General features: G+C 30.4%; 2 protein-coding genes across 2 annotated transcripts; both read right to left on the reverse strand.

The window, feature by feature from the left end:
* Positions 1-2,907: 2,907 nt before the first annotated feature.
* On the reverse strand, positions 2,908-8,249 carry LOC135931541 (protein unc-93 homolog A-like). Its single transcript, XM_065468734.1, has 4 exons — positions 7,230-8,249; positions 6,859-6,998; positions 5,358-5,631; positions 2,908-3,420 (listed from the first exon to the last, which is right to left on the reverse strand). Exons 1-4 carry the CDS (start codon positions 8,164-8,166, stop codon positions 3,200-3,202), a joined length of 1,572 nt encoding a protein of 523 aa, XP_065324806.1. The 5' UTR covers positions 8,167-8,249; the 3' UTR covers positions 2,908-3,199.
* A 5,560-nt stretch (positions 8,250-13,809) lies between these two features.
* Positions 13,810-19,397, reverse strand: LOC135922873 (protein unc-93 homolog A-like). The gene is made up of 4 exons (XM_065457377.1): positions 18,326-19,397; positions 17,768-17,907; positions 14,515-14,785; positions 13,810-14,145 (listed from the first exon to the last, which is right to left on the reverse strand). Exons 1-4 carry the CDS (start codon positions 19,245-19,247, stop codon positions 13,937-13,939), a joined length of 1,542 nt encoding a protein of 513 aa, XP_065313449.1. The 5' UTR covers positions 19,248-19,397; the 3' UTR covers positions 13,810-13,936.
* Between the last annotated feature and the right edge of the window lie 467 nt (positions 19,398-19,864).

Consider the following 19,864-nt stretch of genomic DNA (forward strand, 5'->3'; position numbering starts at 1 on the left):
TTTTAAGAACTATTGTAATAGTTTTAAAACTTTTAGAAGTTATAAAACTTTCAGAAGTTGTAAAACTTTAAGAAGTTTTAAAATTTTAATAACGTTTGTCAATCTCTTGAAATTTTAAAATTTTCTATAATTATATTCTCAACATGTTTTTATTTTTATATTTCTTAAAAAAGAAGCCTATATATTTTTTTTTTATTTTCTGTGAAGTGACAAAATTTTTGCGAATCGTATATTTTAATAAAAGAGACATGTAATTTGTGACAGAAGAGAATAAAATTTATATAATTTCTTTTTATAAATTATACTTTCTTAGAGAACCAATCAGGGAACAGGTTCGCCCTATTATTATTATTAAAAAAAGAAGATTATTCATAATCCCCTCATTTATAAGTTAGCACTAATTAGCGGCGAAATGACGAAGTATTCAAAATATTTAGTATTTTTCACCGCCAATAACCGTTAACTGTGAATAAGAGGTTATATTCAACGATTCCTTGAGGGTTTCAGGGTGCGGTTTCAAGATGTTAAAGGTAGAATAAATTTAAACTATTTATAACCCTCCCCCCCAACCACCCTAAAGTTTATTAATTGTAGTAACTTTTGAACAAACTGTAAATTTCATCGCACTGTTTGAACCGGTTCCCACAGGTTTTTTGGACCTCGGTGAAACATTATTATTGTAAGATAGATATATATATAATATAAAATCATTTCAAAAATTATTTATTTGCAGGTGGTTCGCCCTGTGTTTGTATCGTTCTCATACTTTTCAAATAATTTTTGTTAGATTGACATCTAATGTAACTATAAGAATTCAATTACAATGTATTAACTAAATTATAAGCACTATAATGATATTTTAATGATAAACATAAGACCTTTATTGATTTTACACCAACTTTTAAATTGCAATCTTTTATTAGAAATTATTCCTCTCATAAATATTTTAAAAAGATTAATATATTGAAAAGTTATAGAGCACGGCTATTCTTATTTAGTTACAATTTATAAGTGTGTCGTTTCTATAATTCTGTTATCATAATAAGGCTATGATTAATTCCATGCCAACATCTATCATACTTTCTTATGTATTAACATGACACATAATGTGGGATTATTAGCAACCTCTTTCGTAGTTTTTTAATAAATATATTTTACAAATGATAATTTGAATATTATACCGGAAATGGATAACTAAAAATAATAGTTTTTTTATTGTTCCATAGGAGAGGAGAAGAGAAGAGAATATATATACATATATAAACCAATATTTGCATTCCATCATTATATTTCATACAATAATAATATCAAAAACCAATAACATCCCATGATTATATATATCAAAATATTTAATATAAATTATATTGAGTTTAAAAGTTTATGGGAAATATTGTCCGAAATTCATAGGGTAGGTGTTCCAAACATGACGGCACACATTTCCGGTAAAATCAGATTTTTAAATTTTTAAAAACCCCGCTCAAAAAATGATTTAAGGTTGGAAAAATAATGCATCTACGCTAATATACAGCTGACTCCAATGTTTTTAACCTCATTAAATGAATCGATAATCTAGTAGTAGTACTAATTATACATCATTGTTTAGAACCGTATGTTTTGTACCCTTATCAGGCAAGACAAAACTATTAGACACTTAAAGATAGATGTTTTAGAAAGTTCCAAAAAACCACGAATAAAAATTTTCACGTGATTATAAATTCGTTCCCATTTCTTTAATTCCAGTTTGCTTTACATAACAATATTATTATCCTTATTTTGAGTTGATATCATATGTTTTTTATGATTAAAATCAAATTTAATAATTTTAATATGTAATAAATAATTAAATAAAAAAATTTAACATTTAAAATTTCAAACGGATAATTTTACAATAGTCAGTGCTGAGTAAAGTTCTTAAACGATTCGATTTAAGCCGATTTTAAAAAAAAAAGACTAACTTAATATTTTAGCCAGCCAGAAAAATATTCCCATCTCAATTCGCGAATATATGTCCGAATCGTTCCACTGCTATCTATGAGAATGAATCTTTTTTGGAGATAATATATTTAATTAGTCTTTTTTAATGCTAAATGGATGTCTTTTTATTGAACATATATTAATACCGCGTGGCCAATATAAATCATTTTTATCTTATCTTTTAAAGAAATGTCTTGATTAATATATTTAAATGTATTTAATAACTAAAACTTATTATATAGATTAAATATATGTTTCAGGATCTCGCTGCTCAACTTGATTCCATCTTAATATTCCATCCAATCATATGTTGAACGGAGCTTCCTATATCCTTAAAAAATAAGGAAATGTTACGGATTATTTCCTCCAAGAAGGACAATGTTATGCTAAGCTAAGTGTTATCTAGAAAAATGTTTTTAAAATATAATATATATAAAGATACAAAATATTAGCAAACTAGAACATCTCGATTTATCGCAAGAAACATCTGTATATTATACTAAAATATAAAATAAATGAGAAATTTTTATCTTCTGAAGGAACCATTTCCTGGAACATGAGCCGGGGTTAAACGGAACTGAAATAGTACATAAAATTTTTGTTTGCCGTAAGTCCCCTGGTTTTATTATCATTTTATTAATATATTATTATTTAATCTATGTGAGTCTTCTTCTTCTATACTTTTCTAATATATTTATTATTTAAACGTAGTTATAACCGAATATAATAAAAGAGATACAATTATATTTTAATATTAAAATTATGGTATTATTGTCTCAATTTGACTACATCACGTGATAGATAATTTATGCGCTTTTATCGCAGTTAACGCTAATTCACGGCGGAGTAAACAGAATATGCTGCCCAATGATAGTAATACCTAGACTGACAATGCATTCATTAAATACATCAGTGAAAGCAGCTGGGGACGCCATTTTGGTTACCCATATCATTATTAAAAATTTTAAACGAGAGGCCAATTTATTCCTATGTCTGACGCAAACTTTACTAAAGAATTGCCTGATCGTCGAGATAATAAAGGAAGCAAGTTATCAATGTAAGAGTAGTTTTCAAATGAGAATAATTGCTATACGGGTTGCAAATGGCGAGTCCAGTTGATTTTCATTCAACGATGCTTTTAAATTCATTATTATGAATGCAACGTCCATCTAGGTATCAATATATATCATTGACTTTGCAGCGAATTTGCGCTGTGAATACAGGGTTATATGTGCTGATTATCTCGGGATTTCCTTTTGAGTCTGGTCTCCAAAACAATGTAAGAGACGGTAGCCAAAGCTAAAATGGCCGTCAAGAAAATGAGCTTTGATTTCATACATAAGACCTCGTGATAACTAAAACTTATTATCACTCCAACAGATTCCCATAATCTATGATTGGCGAATGCCGGCTCGGGATTTCTTGGAAATATCGAACTGTATAAACCTATTAATTTATTTTTTTTTAATTGAAAATATAAGAAAAATATGAATGTATAGTGGATAGATAAAACTCACGCTACAGGCAATCCGGTCGGTAAATATCCTCATTCTGGAAAATTATTAACGTCTTAAAAAAATATAGCTATTATCTAGTGTTGTTAAAATGGCTAACATAATATTTTATTCAGAAAAAATATTAAGCAAGGCGGAAGATTTAGATGGTACGAAGGTTTGGACATCTATTAGCGAAATGTCAGTTATCCCATTTTTAAAAATCAGATAAAATCTAGCCTTTTTTTAACAATGTTAGTTGTGGGATGAGAAATTTGAGCTGTCGAAAATATTTTGACACTTGGCCAATCATATTAAAATTTTAAAGATGCTAAACTTAGCGATATAGTTGGTTTAGAATAACTTTATTCTACCATCTCGTGTAATAATGCTAGTTGGAGGAGGGAGGAGAAATATTTCGGCATATATCTTTCAGGGTTAGATTTTTTTGGCTGTCAAAAATATTTTGACTCTTTATCTATTATACTAAAAAAACTATTTGAAAATGCTAAACTTAAGTGATATAGTTCCTATTAGACTAACTTGATTTGACCATCTTGAGTAACCAATCACCACTCATTCTTTTATAATCCTTACGCCTATTTAATATCTTAAAGACATCAACCGCCGTAAATTTTTTTCTTCGAGGATACATTTATAACTTGTAATATTATTTTCATCTCTCGAATAGCTACTTTGTTGAACATATTTTAGATTCCCCGTATTACCTTATTTTTAAAGAATTCTTAAGATATAAAATAATAATATTCTAAGGTTCTGAAAGAAATAATAGCAGTGTTCTTAAACATGGAGAAGGGTAGGATGCAAAGGCCTCATTGGAATATTGGGTGGGGAGTGAAGGTGACTCAGAGAGGACCTTCTAAGCCTACTATACATAGTCAATATCGATTCATAATTTGATTGCTATATATTATTTTCAGATTCAATAGCTTAGAGGGTCTAGTAGAGCTTTTAAATCAGGCGAATAAACACACTAAGTTAAAATTTTTTTTATCATCGAGCATCCAGTATTTAAGAAAAATACCCACACATGTTTTGTGCACCTAATATCAAACATTAATAAGTCATAAGATGGATGATTAAAATATTCAATTGTTAACAACTGATTATACCAATAATATCCATATAATAACCTGAAAAGATACAAATATATATACATGCAACCAACCCGTTATTCGTTTTAATGATAAATCGCATGAATTATTTTACTCTCAAATTACAATTTTGTCAAAACCTAGGGCCCTAAGAAAAAGGAATATGAAATTTCATATCTGATAACTCAGACACTGATTATACTCTCTATGGGACGTTTTATCTCAAATATAACTCAATATAAACATCCCCAACTCGACAAATATCAATTTAAAAAAATTAGCAATAAAAATGATTGACTTGTAGTTGTTACCAAATATCTAGACTCCTCGCCGTATATATGAAATAAAATGATTTAATACAAAAGCTTGGCCTGCCATGAAATAAAAAAACTATAATCCATTTGGATATAAGTTATTCTTATTCCGCTCCTAAAATTCAAAATAAATCTATACAGGAAAGAGCACATCGATACTGAACCAAAAAAAATAAATTCTAAACCTAAATTCGCTGTACAAAACAAGCTGTCTCAGATACATATTAGTATGAACGCGAAATAAAAGGAAAAATTTTGTAATCATTATTTCTATATGCTATTACGTAAAATTATTAGAAGCTATTTTTTTTATAGATAAACAAACTATCAGATCACATCTAAAACTACATCTACTACTTAGAATCTTGCTAATTGTATTCGTGGCTGATCCAAGTATAAAATATTATATTCTGAATCTTTCTGAATTTTTTTTAAAAAAGTTTTATATTATACGTATATACCACTGATTTGGGGCTGACAAAGTCCATAGAAGAATCCCGATAAGCCAGCTACGATAAACATCAGATAAAAGTGGCTAGAAAAATCTTGGGTAGCGAAAGTCAAAGTCGGGTAAACTATACAGGAATGGGTTATAGCGGCAATTAAAAACAGTGACCAACAGGGTAATTTCTTGGTAAGGTAACCCGAAATGGGACAAACTATAGCGCTGACCCCTCCGTATACCATCATCACGAATCCCAGGTAAGCCACTCCGTAATAACATGTTACGTATGCCTTTTTTCGTAGAAAAAGACGAAAAAAATGCCATGATGATTAAAATTATTTATTTTTAAAGTGGAGTGTTATGATACTTATTTCAAGACATTTCGTTCTCACCGGAAGTATCAGAACGGAACAAATCCAGGAATCACAAACAGTTCTAGGCAAAAGGAGATCTTCTCAAAGTTTTTGTGATTCATTTTAAAGGGGGTTTATAGTATTGTAAGATTTGCGTGAACCGAGATAACCACCTTTTTTTAAAAAAATATTTAAAATCGCGCTACTTTTCGCGTTCCAAACTTGGATAACACTCAAATTTTATACAGGATTAACCTTTAAATGTGATCACATTTTTAATATTGACCAGTTCGTTTTCTTCCGCTCATAGGATGCCTATAATTTAAAGAATTGTAATATTTGAATTATCCTGTAAAGTGACTAGCTAATGAATCACTAAATAAGTTGAGGCTATGGAAAGTATATATTCATTACTTTATAAGTATCTAACAAGTAGCTCAATGAGTTTTCGCTATATGGAAGGTTTAGTTTATATTCATTACCAATTTTTATAAGTATCTTACTAGTATTGTAAGCCAAAATACTTTTATTTTTTGAAATTATTGTATTTAGCTTAAGGCTTTTATGTCTTTAAAAAAAATACATATAAATATGATAAAAATAATTATAAGATATAATTATTTTCCCCTTTTAAAACTTAATTATTCAATAATTTTTTTAATATGCTTATAAATTCAAAAACAGAAATTTAAAATTAATCTGATAATGAATTTATTAGTTGACGAGATAAAAAAAAAGATATAATCATTATTAAGACCATCATTTTATCAAGTCCAATTTTTATATATTACTTATAAAGAAAAAATTTAATAAAAAGTATGAGTAGTTTGGAAGTTCAGGTTCAATGCTAAATTATCTGGAACGCACAGTGTGAAAACTCTGTACATTCCGAAAAACACTTCTGGTCATGAAGATTAATTCTTTAGAAATGCATTACATTGAACTTGCTTCACTGAAAGATACTTAGACGGAATTATGAAAAGCGATTTTTCAATGGCGTCTACTACAGCCAATGACATTGAATACAATCGACTTCAAATATTAAAGAGAAACAATGATTGGTTTAAAAATTCTTTTAAAAAAATAAATAGGGTTCAAAATCAAACATATTTCAAATTAAGTATGAATGAATGCGATAATATTTCCTATTTTGTTTTTTTTAACCTTTGAAAAATCGGCCGATATAAAGCCTTGATGCAATCCGTAGTAAACGGAAAGCGGAATCAAAAGTAGTTGCCTAGGATCCCGCATCTGATTTAAGGTGGACAGGCACATAGTCGAAACGGAATTATCTCTTTCGATACCTTTTTTTAGAGTGGCAGGGGATGGGGATCAAAATTATTTTAAATTATTTTTTCTATCTTCTACCTTGGTCCGGGTTCTCAATTTTTTTTATAAAGCCGCGTTCAAATCACCCTTCATAATTAAATTGGTTAAGAGGTAAATTCTCACTTTTAACAAGGCAAGCGTAAAAACGCGGCGGAAAAGTGGACCATGGTCAAATTTTTTTTGATAAAATTATAAATTTTAAATACCGTTCTCATCTTTAACAGATTCTCTCGGTAGATTATCCACAAAAATGGCGACTACCAATAGAGCGGAAAGGGACACCGCGGTATATACGGCGTATAGGGTGTACATTTTAGCCAAGGAGGGCTTGAAAATGGAAGCCTCCGTTTCGTAATTGAAGCAAAAGGCCGATCCGCAGTTGATAGAATGGTTAAAGATACTATAGTTGTCGCGCGATTTAGTTACGATATCGCTCCTTAACGTGAGCGAAGAAATTAATTGGCCGAATACCATACCGGTGTTATAAAACGTAAAAAAAATTCCGAACAAGAAGGGCGCCATATTCCCCGCTTGCTCGCTATTTTCGATTGTCCGCGTTCCTATTTCGCCAATTTTCATCGTAAATTTTTTACAATTTACCATGGTACCAACGGAGTTGGAAGGCGGCTGCGGCGTGGATATAACGGATATATCTACTCGATTTTTGTCATTCTTCTCCTCGTTTCCTGAAACGGGCTTGGAAAGCAGCTTGCTCATAGAAGTTACGTAGACCGATTGGGATATCCACAGGGGACCAGCTGCCAGTCCCAATAGAACCGACGTTGGGAAAAGCGTGTACCAGGCCGGTTTAAAATTGACGGCCACGAAACTGGTATACATGAACATGCACAAGACCATGGTCCATTTGATAGTTAGGTATGATATGAGCAATTTCGGTAAAAATAGACCAGAACAGATGAAAAATCCGTATATTATGCACATCGAGGTGGATCCCAGTTCTCTATAAGCATTTACGCTTGTCTGAAGGGTGGATAGAGCTTGGAAGACCGAGAATAGCAGGAAAAACGAAATGCCGAGAGCTACGAGGTTCTTGTAAGATTTCCATTTTAAGGATTTTTCGGTGGTGCCGGTCGCGATTCTAGCAGCTGTTCGGGACGATAATTTTATTTTATAACTTTTCATCTTTTTTATTTTCTCTCTCTAGGTAAATTAGGTAATAAGGAAATTGTCTAAAAAAAAATATACAAGTTAGTTGTTAAACAAAGAGTAAGGAAGTTTCTAAATTAAGGAAAAATGTGAAAATAATTATAAATTCGCATTCATTTATTAAATAATAATATTGTGATATAACAAAACAAGCAAAAAATAAATACTTATATAAACATCACCTTATAACATTTTATCTGTGATCAAGATAATCATTTTCAAATTAAAGTTAATAAAATGATATCTAAAAAATAATAATAAATTAAAATATTTTCGCAAGAATTTTTTATATCTTTAATGGCTTTCTTTTCATAAAATTTTTTTATTTAATATCATTTTGTTTTTTCTAAAAAAAAAGTACCTTAAATTTTAACGATATTGGAAAATGGCAGTTAAATTAGTTTGATTGCTTTGACAAGGTAAGGGAAAATTCTAATCGGATTCTGGATATAGCACAAACTTATTTGTCATGAGTGAAAGATTTTAAATATAAAGAGAAGATATTTTGCCTAAATTAGGGTGTCTCTGAAGGCAGCAAGTTGAACGAACAAAATTAAGCATTCAAATGTGCCAAGCAGTGTAGTGTTGTTAGACGGCTCGACTCATTATTTCCCCCAGCAGAGAAATATTATGCAAGCCTAAAGATTTTGCTCAAAGATGGCACATAGGATTAAATATCTATCGGAGAAATCTCGATCACTTAGCTAATATTTTCCTGGCTATAATTGTTGATTTAGCCGTTTTTAAAAATCCGCTCAAACCGAGCCGTTTAACAACACTCAGCTGATAAACCTCAACAGTGAATCCCTCTAAAAATTTTCTATTAATTTAATTTCTTCAATTGATGATATTTTTGGTAGATACCAGGATAAATTGGCTTAGATAAAAATTTTTTAAAAATAAAAATATATAATATAATATTTCTCGGATAATATTTCGCTAAAAAATAGGGGGGGGGGCGATACCTTCTTGCTTTATTTTTTTTAATGTTTAGAGTTTGCTAAACTATAAATTTTATACATATAATATTTAAAAAATTCATTTAAAATTGATTTCCTATTTAAATAAAGCCAATAGACATTTGTCCCATCGTACCCCGGGCTTGGGGCAAATCCGGACCATAGATGATTATTGTTAAAATTCGTTCGGAGAAGCAAAAAAAAACAAATTCTCGAGGCAAAAATAATTTCAGCATAGCCAAATCAAATAGTTTGTTTTTTTTGCGAAAATTTCTTATTTACATAATTTTATAGCAAGAATTAAAAAAAAATGTCAAAAAATTACTGCCGTCTCCTCTAGTCAATTATATTTTATTTTCTACAATATCCATATATACACTGTGAAAAATATAACTCTACAGTTTTGGAAATTTTATTACCTTATAAATACTTCTTTTTTTAACAGATGTTTAATTATTAGATATTAGACAAAATTTTATATATTAACTTTTTAAAAACGGCTAACTCACAATATTTTAGCCAGGAAAAAAAATTTCCTAAGGATTCGCTAATAGATGTCTAAACTTTTGTTCCTTCTACAAGCAATATCTTCAGGCTTTGCTTATGAGTATTCTGGACGAATAACGAGTCGTTTAACAACACTAATTAACACCAATAAAAATATTCATTTCATTCCTGATTCTTTTATACGATTCAATTATACCTGACATATTATTCTACAAATTTTTTTTTCCATATTATCAATTCCCCCCCCCCTCCCCCTCTTTAAGTAGTGACTATAGGTATTATATCGAAGAACCACATAATAAATTTATTAATTTGAGATTATGTCATAGAAGTTTATAATATCCCTACCCAACCAAGTTATGCGGTTATTGGTATGGAGACAATGTGCTTAGTATTGTAAAACGGCTATCTTAACCCCTAAGGAGATTTTGATAATATATGGATAGACCTTTTGTTCTTTCTATGAGCAAAATCTTTAGTCTTGCGTAATATTTTCTGGATGAAGCACTGAGTTAGCCGTTTTTTAAAAATCAGCTCACAACGATCTCTTTAACAACACTTATGAGTTTCGATTAAAATCTATTTCATTAAATGACTTTAAAGGAGCAAATAGAAGGAATTTACCACCCCCTATTCACCGCGGCTCGAAATCAAATTATAAAAATTTATTTGGAAATTTCGAAAAAATACAAGAAATAAATCGTTCATAATGTAAGTATAAGCTCAATTCTTTAAATAAATTTATTTACTAAATAACGATTTTTCCAATTATATTAAAAAACATTAACACACTCTTTGGAGATTAGATTGTTTTTAAGAACCAGTGACATATATAATACCTAAACCTTGACGATTCATTCGTTAAAGCATTTTTAAATGTCGTTAAAAGCAAATCAGCTGGGCCCGCCATTTTGGTAACACGTGTAGTAATTATACTCATGTTAAAAACTATTATTAAATTGATAGCTTGCTTCCTCATTATCTCGATGATCCGGTAATTCTTTAATAAAGTTTGCATCAGATATATGAATAAATTAGGCTCCTCGTTTTAAAATTTTAATAATGATTAGTGTAACCAAGATGGTGTCTCCAGCTGATTTGCATTGATGTACACTTTTAATGAATGAATCGTCAGTCTAGGTATTATATATATGTCATTGCTAGGAACAGAGAACGAATTATGGTTAATTTATAAAAGAATATAAATATTATATTCAAATTTTATATTTTGAGGGATTGTAATTTTGAAGAAATAATTTTTTTATAGAAATAAAATATAATTGGCAATCACTGTTTTGTCATATAATCATTGTCGCTCGCATTTGATTGGATATTGCATAAGACGCTAAAATTGGAAAGGTTTAATGGTAAAGCGTTGGAGGAAGCGTTTTTTTTCGGTTAATCATTTCTTAATTTTCTGAGAATATAAAAAAAAATAACAAAACATATGCTTAGGGGGGATGAAACAGAAAATGACCCAAGAGTAATAACAAAAAAAAATGTAATATAAATGAATTATAAATTGAATTTCATTTTTTTTTTAAATTTATAACATCGGCGACGCCATCGTTTCCACCGAATAATTTGGCATGCCAATCAAAAAACACATGGGATGATGAACGTTACTGACAAGTCAAAGGTATAACATTCTTTAAATAACACAATCTAATTTTGCTAAATACCGACCAATATGTATTGTAACGTGTAATAAGACCATCTCATTATCCAATATATATTATTACGGTATCAGGTGGTCGAGTCCGACCTCGTGTATATCGTGCTCCTAAGGATGGAACCATTCAAATTGGATTAAACATGTTCTTTGCTGGAATTTGAACCTAGAACATCAGATCTCCCACCACTAGTGTTGTTAAACAGCTCGTTTTGAGCTGATTTTTAAAAACGGCTAACTCAATACCTCATCCAAAAAAATATTACCCAAGCCTGAAGATTTTGCTCATAGAAGGAACAAATGTATAGACATATATTTTCGAAATCTTGAGACTTAGGCAATATTTTTCTGGCTAAAATATTGAGTTAGCCGTTTTTAAAAATCGGCTCAAAACGAGCCGTTTAACAACACTACCCACCACCAATTGAATAGCACACGATCAACATTCAAATACTAATTTACAGAAATTAAGCATCTCGTATTATAAAACGAGTAAAAACAAATTCGAACACTAAAATGATTAATCTAGATAACTATGAAAATAAATGTTTTTTGCATTATTTTTTTATTTTAAAATAATTAAATATTTACTTTATGCTTCCAGTTGGAATACCCGCCATTTTATAAGTCCAAAATTGAAAGTTTGGGGAGATTCAATGCTATTGTTTGTCCCCAAACGTGAGGCGAAAATAATGAAAAAACATTTCTTTTTCTAAGACTAAGGGAGATAACATATTACAAATTCAAATCTCATTGCTGATCAAAAAATTTCTAATATGAATTAATGAATGTCGTTTTTTTTGGTGGCTAATATCTTAAGTTATAAACTGATTCTCTGAAATCGCCTTCGCGGTTTTGCGATCCGCTAAGATTATCCATGTAAGATAGCAGAAGCGTAGCGTATTGGCATATAAATTATATTGGGGTTATAATAACATTTAAAAAAATTATTACGTTATGCTTATGGTTGAAAGCGAGCGGGAAGAGCTGTTAAAGTAACTCGATACAAAAATGGCAGTATAAATTTTATAGATACACGTTTATTAAAAAAAGTAATCTGTATCTAGAGAGAAAAGAATTTTTACATGGAATTATTATCTCAAACGTCGGCTGGAAATGTCACCAGCCCCACTACAAAACCCTCAAAATGGAGAGCCTACAAAAACCTGATAGCACTCAGCGCGTCATATTTCACCCTATTCTCGGCTTCCTCTCTACCCTCCTCACTAGCACATACACTTACAAGGGGCTCGGTTCTACTTCGATGTGCATAATATACACCTTCTTTGTCGTTTCTTGCCTATTTTTACCAGAATTGCTCATACCCTATCTAATTATAAAATGAACGATCGTATTATCCATGGTTATATACGTCAGTTTCTTGGCGGCTAATTTCGTGCCCGCCTGGTACACCCTATTTCCGACTTCGGCTCTCTTAGGACTCGCCGCTGGTCCCCTGGGGTTGCCTAATCGGTTTACATAACTTCTCTGAGCAAAATACACTGGCAATGCGTCATCTCCTCAACATATTATCGAAAAACGAACAGATGCTTCAAAATCCACGATTTCTTCCGAAAATAAAGAAAGTGAAGTAATGGGAACGGGATCAGATCCTGTATCGTCTATAGCCACATTAATGTTTGTCGTTTTACACAAATCATTATTAAAATTTTATAACGAGAGCCTAATTTATTCCTATATCTGATGCAGCAAACTTTATTAAAGAAATACCGGATCATCAAGATAATAAGGAAGCAAGTTATCAATTCAATAGTAGTTTTTAACATGAGAATAATTACTGTATGTATTACCAAAATGGCGGGTCAAGCTGATTTGCTTTTCACGACGCTTAAAAATGCATTTTAATGAATGAATCGTCAGTCTAGGTATTATACATGTTATTGATATATTCTTTTGTGTATTTTATAGTGATGTGTTAAATTAAGTGAATAGATATAACAAATATCATAATACTTTCAAATTTTTATCATTACCCTTAATTCGCAATTTCTTTTTTAATATAATATATAGTATATACTGAATCACGCAAAAAAAATACCCCGGTCAGGCCGGCCGTATATTTTAGTATTTTTTTAATTTATATGAAAAATACTAAAATTAATATAAATTAGAAGTTAGTTCTAAAGTTCATGGCAAAATTGGCCGAAATTTATAGGGAAAATACTCTACTTATATGCTAGAATACATTTCCGGTTAAATCGGATTTTAAGATTTTTTAAATAGCCCTCGGTAAAGGATTTAAAATCAAGAGATTCCGAATTCCCATACGACAATATATATAATTTATTAATCATAAGATCTAAATCTATACTTTACTAAATAAAAATACGCTATCCAATAAATGAATTAATAATTTGTTGTATAAATAGCTAACTATATATATATATATATAATTAATAGGTTAAGAATATGGATTATTTGTAATCTTTCGAGTATATATATATATGTATATAGAAATTCGGTTTAACGCATTTCTGCCAAGAAAAACATAGAATGTTGGGTTTGACACACTATTACAATGTTTTAGTTTTGTCATTTAGTATTTGTTATTATTATTTGATAGAATCTTCATTTACACCTTATAGAATCATCTCATAATCCTCTTTTTGATTCTAGTTTCCAAAATAACGTAAGAGACAGTAGCCAAGGCTAAGATGATTGACAAGAATATGAGTTTCGATTTCATGCATAGGACCTCGTGATAGCTGAAACTTATTATCATTCCCACCGATTCCCATAATCTGTGATTGGCAAATGCCGGTTCAGGGTTCTCTTGAAATATCGTGCTGTATAAACCTTATATATATATTTTTTTAAAAAATGATTATAAATTAACAGCTGATTTAGGAAGGAAAAGAATAAAATTGAAATTGGAGATGTACAGGTCCATATTACCCCGGGTTTAATGAGTTGTCCTTAAATCGGTTTCTGTTTGGTCTATGGTTTTAAAATGCCCAACCAAACAATTTTAAATTTGAACTCGGGTTTGGGTTCACATCCTTGGGTACACCTAACTCTAAGATAATAAAGAATTTAAATTAATTTTAAGGGTAACTACATATTTCTAGCTAAAAGCAAATGAAAATGTATCGATCTCGATCTTATTTTTTGAAAAAAAATGTATCTACAAAAAAAACAATATATGTGTATATCCATCTATTATACCATTGATTTGTGGCTGAAAAATGCCAAAAAAGAATCCCAATAGACCCGCTACCACGAATATCAGATAGAAGTGGCTAACGAAAGCTTGTTTGGCGAAGGCCAAAATGACAAAAATTATAGAGTGGGTTATAGCGGCGACTAAAAACAGTGACCAGCACGGTAGCCTCTTACTGAGGTAACCTGAGACGGGGCAAAATACAGCGCTAACCGCCCCGTACACCATCATGACGTATCCGACGTATTCCACTCCGTAATAACAGGTTACGTAGGCCTTTGCGAGTAGGACAAAAGAGAAAAAAATATAAAATAAATGATAAATTTTATTATTCTCATAAATTTATTCTATCTAGCTCTAGTCGCCATGATTAATTTTGGGAAGTTGAGTGGGGGAGATATCCCCTAATCTTTCTTTTACTAGTCTTCAAGACAATTTGCCGAGATTTTTCAAATTTAAAATGCTATACCGGCTGATTTCACCCCAAGACGACATGTGCCTATTATAAAATATCCGAAAACAATACTACCGGATCAGATTGATATTTTTTTTTTTAGAAAATCGCAATGATCCGATTTTTATTCTCTAAATTGTCAGTTATTGGCACCTATCGGATATTGCTTCTCTCTACTAGAAAAAAAAATCTCTTGATAATTTTACAAACAAAAAGCTTTTGAAAATGACTTGCTCGTGATATTGAAAACGAACAATTTAAACCTTGAATTCACAGTTAGCGCTACGCGGCGAAGAATACAAAAACGCGGCGTTTTCGCGTTAACTATAAATTCAGGGCCAAGGAGAAGGCGCTAACCGAACAGTAGAAATTTCGGATACGGTTTTTTCCTATTATATCGAATATTTACAGTTTTATTTAGGTTAAAAAAAATAGTTTTTGACGATATTAATAAGTCTTAAATCATAAATGTAAAAGGTAGGCAAAATAAATATATATTTTTCATCAAGGTTTTATACCTTTTTTTAAAAATATAATTATAATCATTTTGAATATTTGCATATTTGGCTGTTATATTTTTTTAATATATAAGATTGATTTCAATTTTTTAAAACACACAAATTTAACATAAAATTTATATTATTTATTTACAAAAAAAAACCTTTAAAATTCGGGAGAAATAATTATAAAGTTTATAATAAAATGAATATTAATTTTGATAAACGCTTCCCCTATCCGCCATCATTTGTTATTATTACAAAAAAAAAATAATTAGGATACGACGCCTCGCCTTATCAAAGGCAGTGTTGTTAAGCGGCTCGATTTGAGTCGGTTTTTAAGAACGGCTAACTCAATATTTTAACCGAATAAAATATTATGCGAGCTCTAAGGATTTTGCCTCATAAGAATGACACAAAGGTTTGGAACATCTACTATGACAGTGCCTTGAAATTTTGTTTAAAATTCAATCCAATTAAAAATATCTATATAGAAAGAAAGAAAGAAAGAAAGAAAGAAAGAAAGAAAGAAAGAAAGAAAGAAAGAAAGAAAGAAAGAAAGAAAGAAAGGATATATATATTTAAAAACGTTTAGGCCGCGTTTCGTCATAAGTTTTTTTTTTTCTTCGCTCATAATTCTGGGTAGAATAAATGTTAGGGGATAAACTCTTTCCTATATATTTTTTGGTTGCTAATTTCGAATAACAAATATTTTTAGGAATTAAACGACATTCAATGTAAATGAAGAATATTATAAAGCATAACATAAAGAATGCTATAGTATAATATTGCGAGTATACCTTTTATCTATATATAATAAAAGGCTTGTCACATTTTATGACATATTTTTTTTGACAAAGTGTAACAATACCAGAATTTGGAATCGAACTCATCACTAAATACTATAATTGATCATTTGTCGCAGCTGCTTAGTGTCGTGCCTTCAAGAGTTCTCAAAATTTTATTAATTTTGATCTTGTTTTTTTTGACCTTATGAAGGTATATATGTTCAATAATAGGTATCAATTCGATAGCTAATCAAAAATCTATTCAACAAGGATGCCAATCTTACCCTATTGGCGAATCGGTATAAGAGGAGTCATTAATATTTTAATCAATATCAAATATCGATATTGGTATCAAATAAATGATAATTTAAATATTTTTTGACTGAGTGAAGAATACGTTAGCGTCAATGTGTTTTTTCTCGGCAACGTATTATTTTTTTCAACTTTAAAATCATTTTTTTTTTGAGCGCGTTTTTATTAAAATTTTAAAAATCTGATTTTACCGGGAATACATTCCATCATGCCTGGAATAACCATATCTTAATGAATTATGGACAATTTTGCTGGACCTTGGAGTAGTGTTGCTAAACGGCTCGTTTTGAGGCGTTTTAAAAAAAAATCTGATTTTACCGGGAATATTCCTTGCCTGAATTTTATGATTATGTCTGGACCTTGTTTTGTAAACGCAGGTTTACGTAGTATTTTAGCCAGAAAAATATTACCTTAGCCTCGAGATTTTGATGATATATGTCTAGACCTTCGTTCCTTCTATGAGTAAAATCCGCAGGCTTTGCGTAGTATTTTTGCCAGAAAATATTACCTTAGCCTCGAGATTTTGATGATATATGTCTAGACCTTCGTTCCTTCTATGAGTAAAATCCGCAGGCTTTGCGTAGTATTTTTATGGATGAAATATTGAGTTTACCTTGGAGTCATATATAATTTATATAAAGAATTTATTGAAAATTTAAATATAAATTTTTATCAAGTTCTAAAGTTCCTGGCAAAATTGTCTGAGATTTATAAGGGTGAGTATTCCTAAACATGATGGGAATCATTTTCGGTAAAATCAGATTTTTTAAACTTAAAAAAAAACGCACTCAAAAAATGATTTAAAGTCGAAAAATAACACATTTTCGCTAACAAAATATACACTTTCAACTTAACATATTTTCTAGAAATAATAAATTATTAACTTTCGTCAAAATAAATGTGAATTTTTAATTTCCATTATCTCTTATAAGATAGGTTGGATTTTTTATTTATCCATCGTCAAACGAAGGTAGAAATCTCCGATTATTACATCGTCAAAATTAAGCGGGAAAATCTGATTCCAAGTCATACATAAACGGGCTATCTACTAGTTAGCCATGAAATGAATTACATCTCTCTATATTATAAATTTTCACCTATTATTAGCTTTGCTTTTGAAAAAGGACTTAATATACAAAAAAGAGGCCTTAATATATTATTAAAAAGGAAAAAAAAAATAATCGCTTATTGTTGAATATGATCTTACTTTAGTTAAATCGGCAGATACAATGCCCTGATGCAAGCCGAAGAAGACGGATAATGGGATCATGAATAGTTGTCTCAAATCTCGCATCTGATTCAGTGTGGAAAAACACATTGACCAAATGGAGGCAATTTTCTTAACATCTTTTTTTTTTAAAAAAAGATAAATAATATAAAACCAACAATAAATAGAAATTTTTTCAAATTTGATATCCCTAGTGGTGAGAAATATCATCAACTTCCCTTTACCCCATTTAAAATCTAGTATGGCTAGTGATAACCGACGATTTAGACATCATATGGCAAATTTACTAAACAACGACTAATTTTTATTTAAACCACATATCTTTCTAATTTTTTTAGCTCTTCAACTCAATGAGGTTGGTTCATTGGGAAAAAAATACCGGGTTGGGTATCGAACCTCGATCAAAAAGGCTTGCCGTGATTCAGTCCTTAACAAACTAATCATTTAAGTTACACACATATTGTGACCAAATCATCTTTCTATATTTTTCAATCGTTTGGCTATCACTAAACTGTAATTAAAATCAATTTTAAGTACCGACATTATGGCTATAATCTTTGATAGATTTCTGTGGAATATTATCCATAAAAATTAGCACTACCAGCAGAGCCGAAAGGGATAAAGCAAAATAAACGCTGTATAGTATGTTCAATTTAGTTTGGGAAGGTATGAAGTTAGAATTTCCCGCGTCGTTGCCAGAGCAAAAGGCAGATCCGCAGTTGGTAAAATAGTTTACACTACTGTTGTCGCGTGATGTAATCACGATATCGCTCTTCAAGGTTAGCGAAGAAATCAACTGACCCAATATGGTTCCGGCCTGGTAGAAGGCGTAAAAAATACCAAACATGAATATCGTTATAGTCGCTACAGAATCTGTTCTCGTTCCCTTTCCTTCAGTCTCTAATGTAGTACTGTTACTATCATTTCCGGTAGAAATTATGGATTTTGAGGATTCTGTAACGGATAAGATAGATATATTCATTCGTTTTTCGATACTCTGTTTATCGCTGGAGGGGGCAACGCATTGTCCAAGAATTTTGCCAAGAGAAGTTATATAAACTGATTGGGAAATCCACAGAGGTCCAGCGGCGAGTCCCAAGAGAACCGAAGTCGGATAAAGGGTGTACCAGGCGGGTACAAAACCAGCCGCCAAGAAACTGGTGTATATGACCATGGATAATACGATTGTCCATTTGATAGTCAGGTAAGATATGAGCAATTCTGGTAAAAATAGGCAAGACACAACGAAGAACGCGTATATTATGCACATGGAGGTAGAGCCAAGTCCATTGTTACCGTGAATGCTAGTTTGAAGGGTAGAGAGGGATACGAAAACCGAGAACAAGAAAAAAAATGACAAGCTGAGAGCTATCAGGTTTTTGTAAGTTCTCCATTTTGTAGGTTTTGCGGTGGTGTTGGTCGCATTTCCTGCCGATGTTTGGGATAATATTTCTTCCATTTATTTTATTTTTTAAAATGTTAGAATTTCTTTTCTCAAAGGAGCCATAATTTGTAAATATTATGAAGGAATGGATAAATATACTTTCCGTTTTGTATTATATGATAGAATGGCTTTCATTGGTCACATCACATATATAATTTTTTTTAAAAACAGCCAATAGAAAGAGAGCGGCCTAAAAAATAATGATTTACAAACATATATTTTAATTATAATATGAATTTTTAAGCTTTAAACAATTTTATAAATAGAAAAATTACGGTTATAAATAAATAATATTTGGCCAAAAATTTTATAAGATTAATTACTTAAAAAAGAAAATTCTAGATAAAGCCAAATTATATAAAGAGTTTCCAAAAAAAATTTAAATATCATTTGCATATTAAAAATTATCGTTTGGTTATTTAACTTAATTGTGGATTATTAATTAAAAATTTTTTGCCATTTTTAAAATATATTAAATTATTCGTAAACTTTAAAGCTATATTGGAAATGAATTATTTTATCGAATTATTAAAAAGCGTTTGTTAAAAAAATTTATCGTCTGGTTATTTTATAGATATGAAGAATTTCGATCAGTATATAGGTATGTGTATATATTGTTAGCAGCAATGTGT

Source organism: Gordionus sp. m RMFG-2023, chromosome 1 (assembly GCF_954871325.1).
Source record: "Gordionus sp. m RMFG-2023 chromosome 1, tfGorSpeb1-WG-v2, whole genome shotgun sequence".
Taxonomy (NCBI): Eukaryota; Metazoa; Nematomorpha; class Gordioida; order Chordodea; family Parachordodidae; genus Gordionus; species Gordionus sp. m RMFG-2023.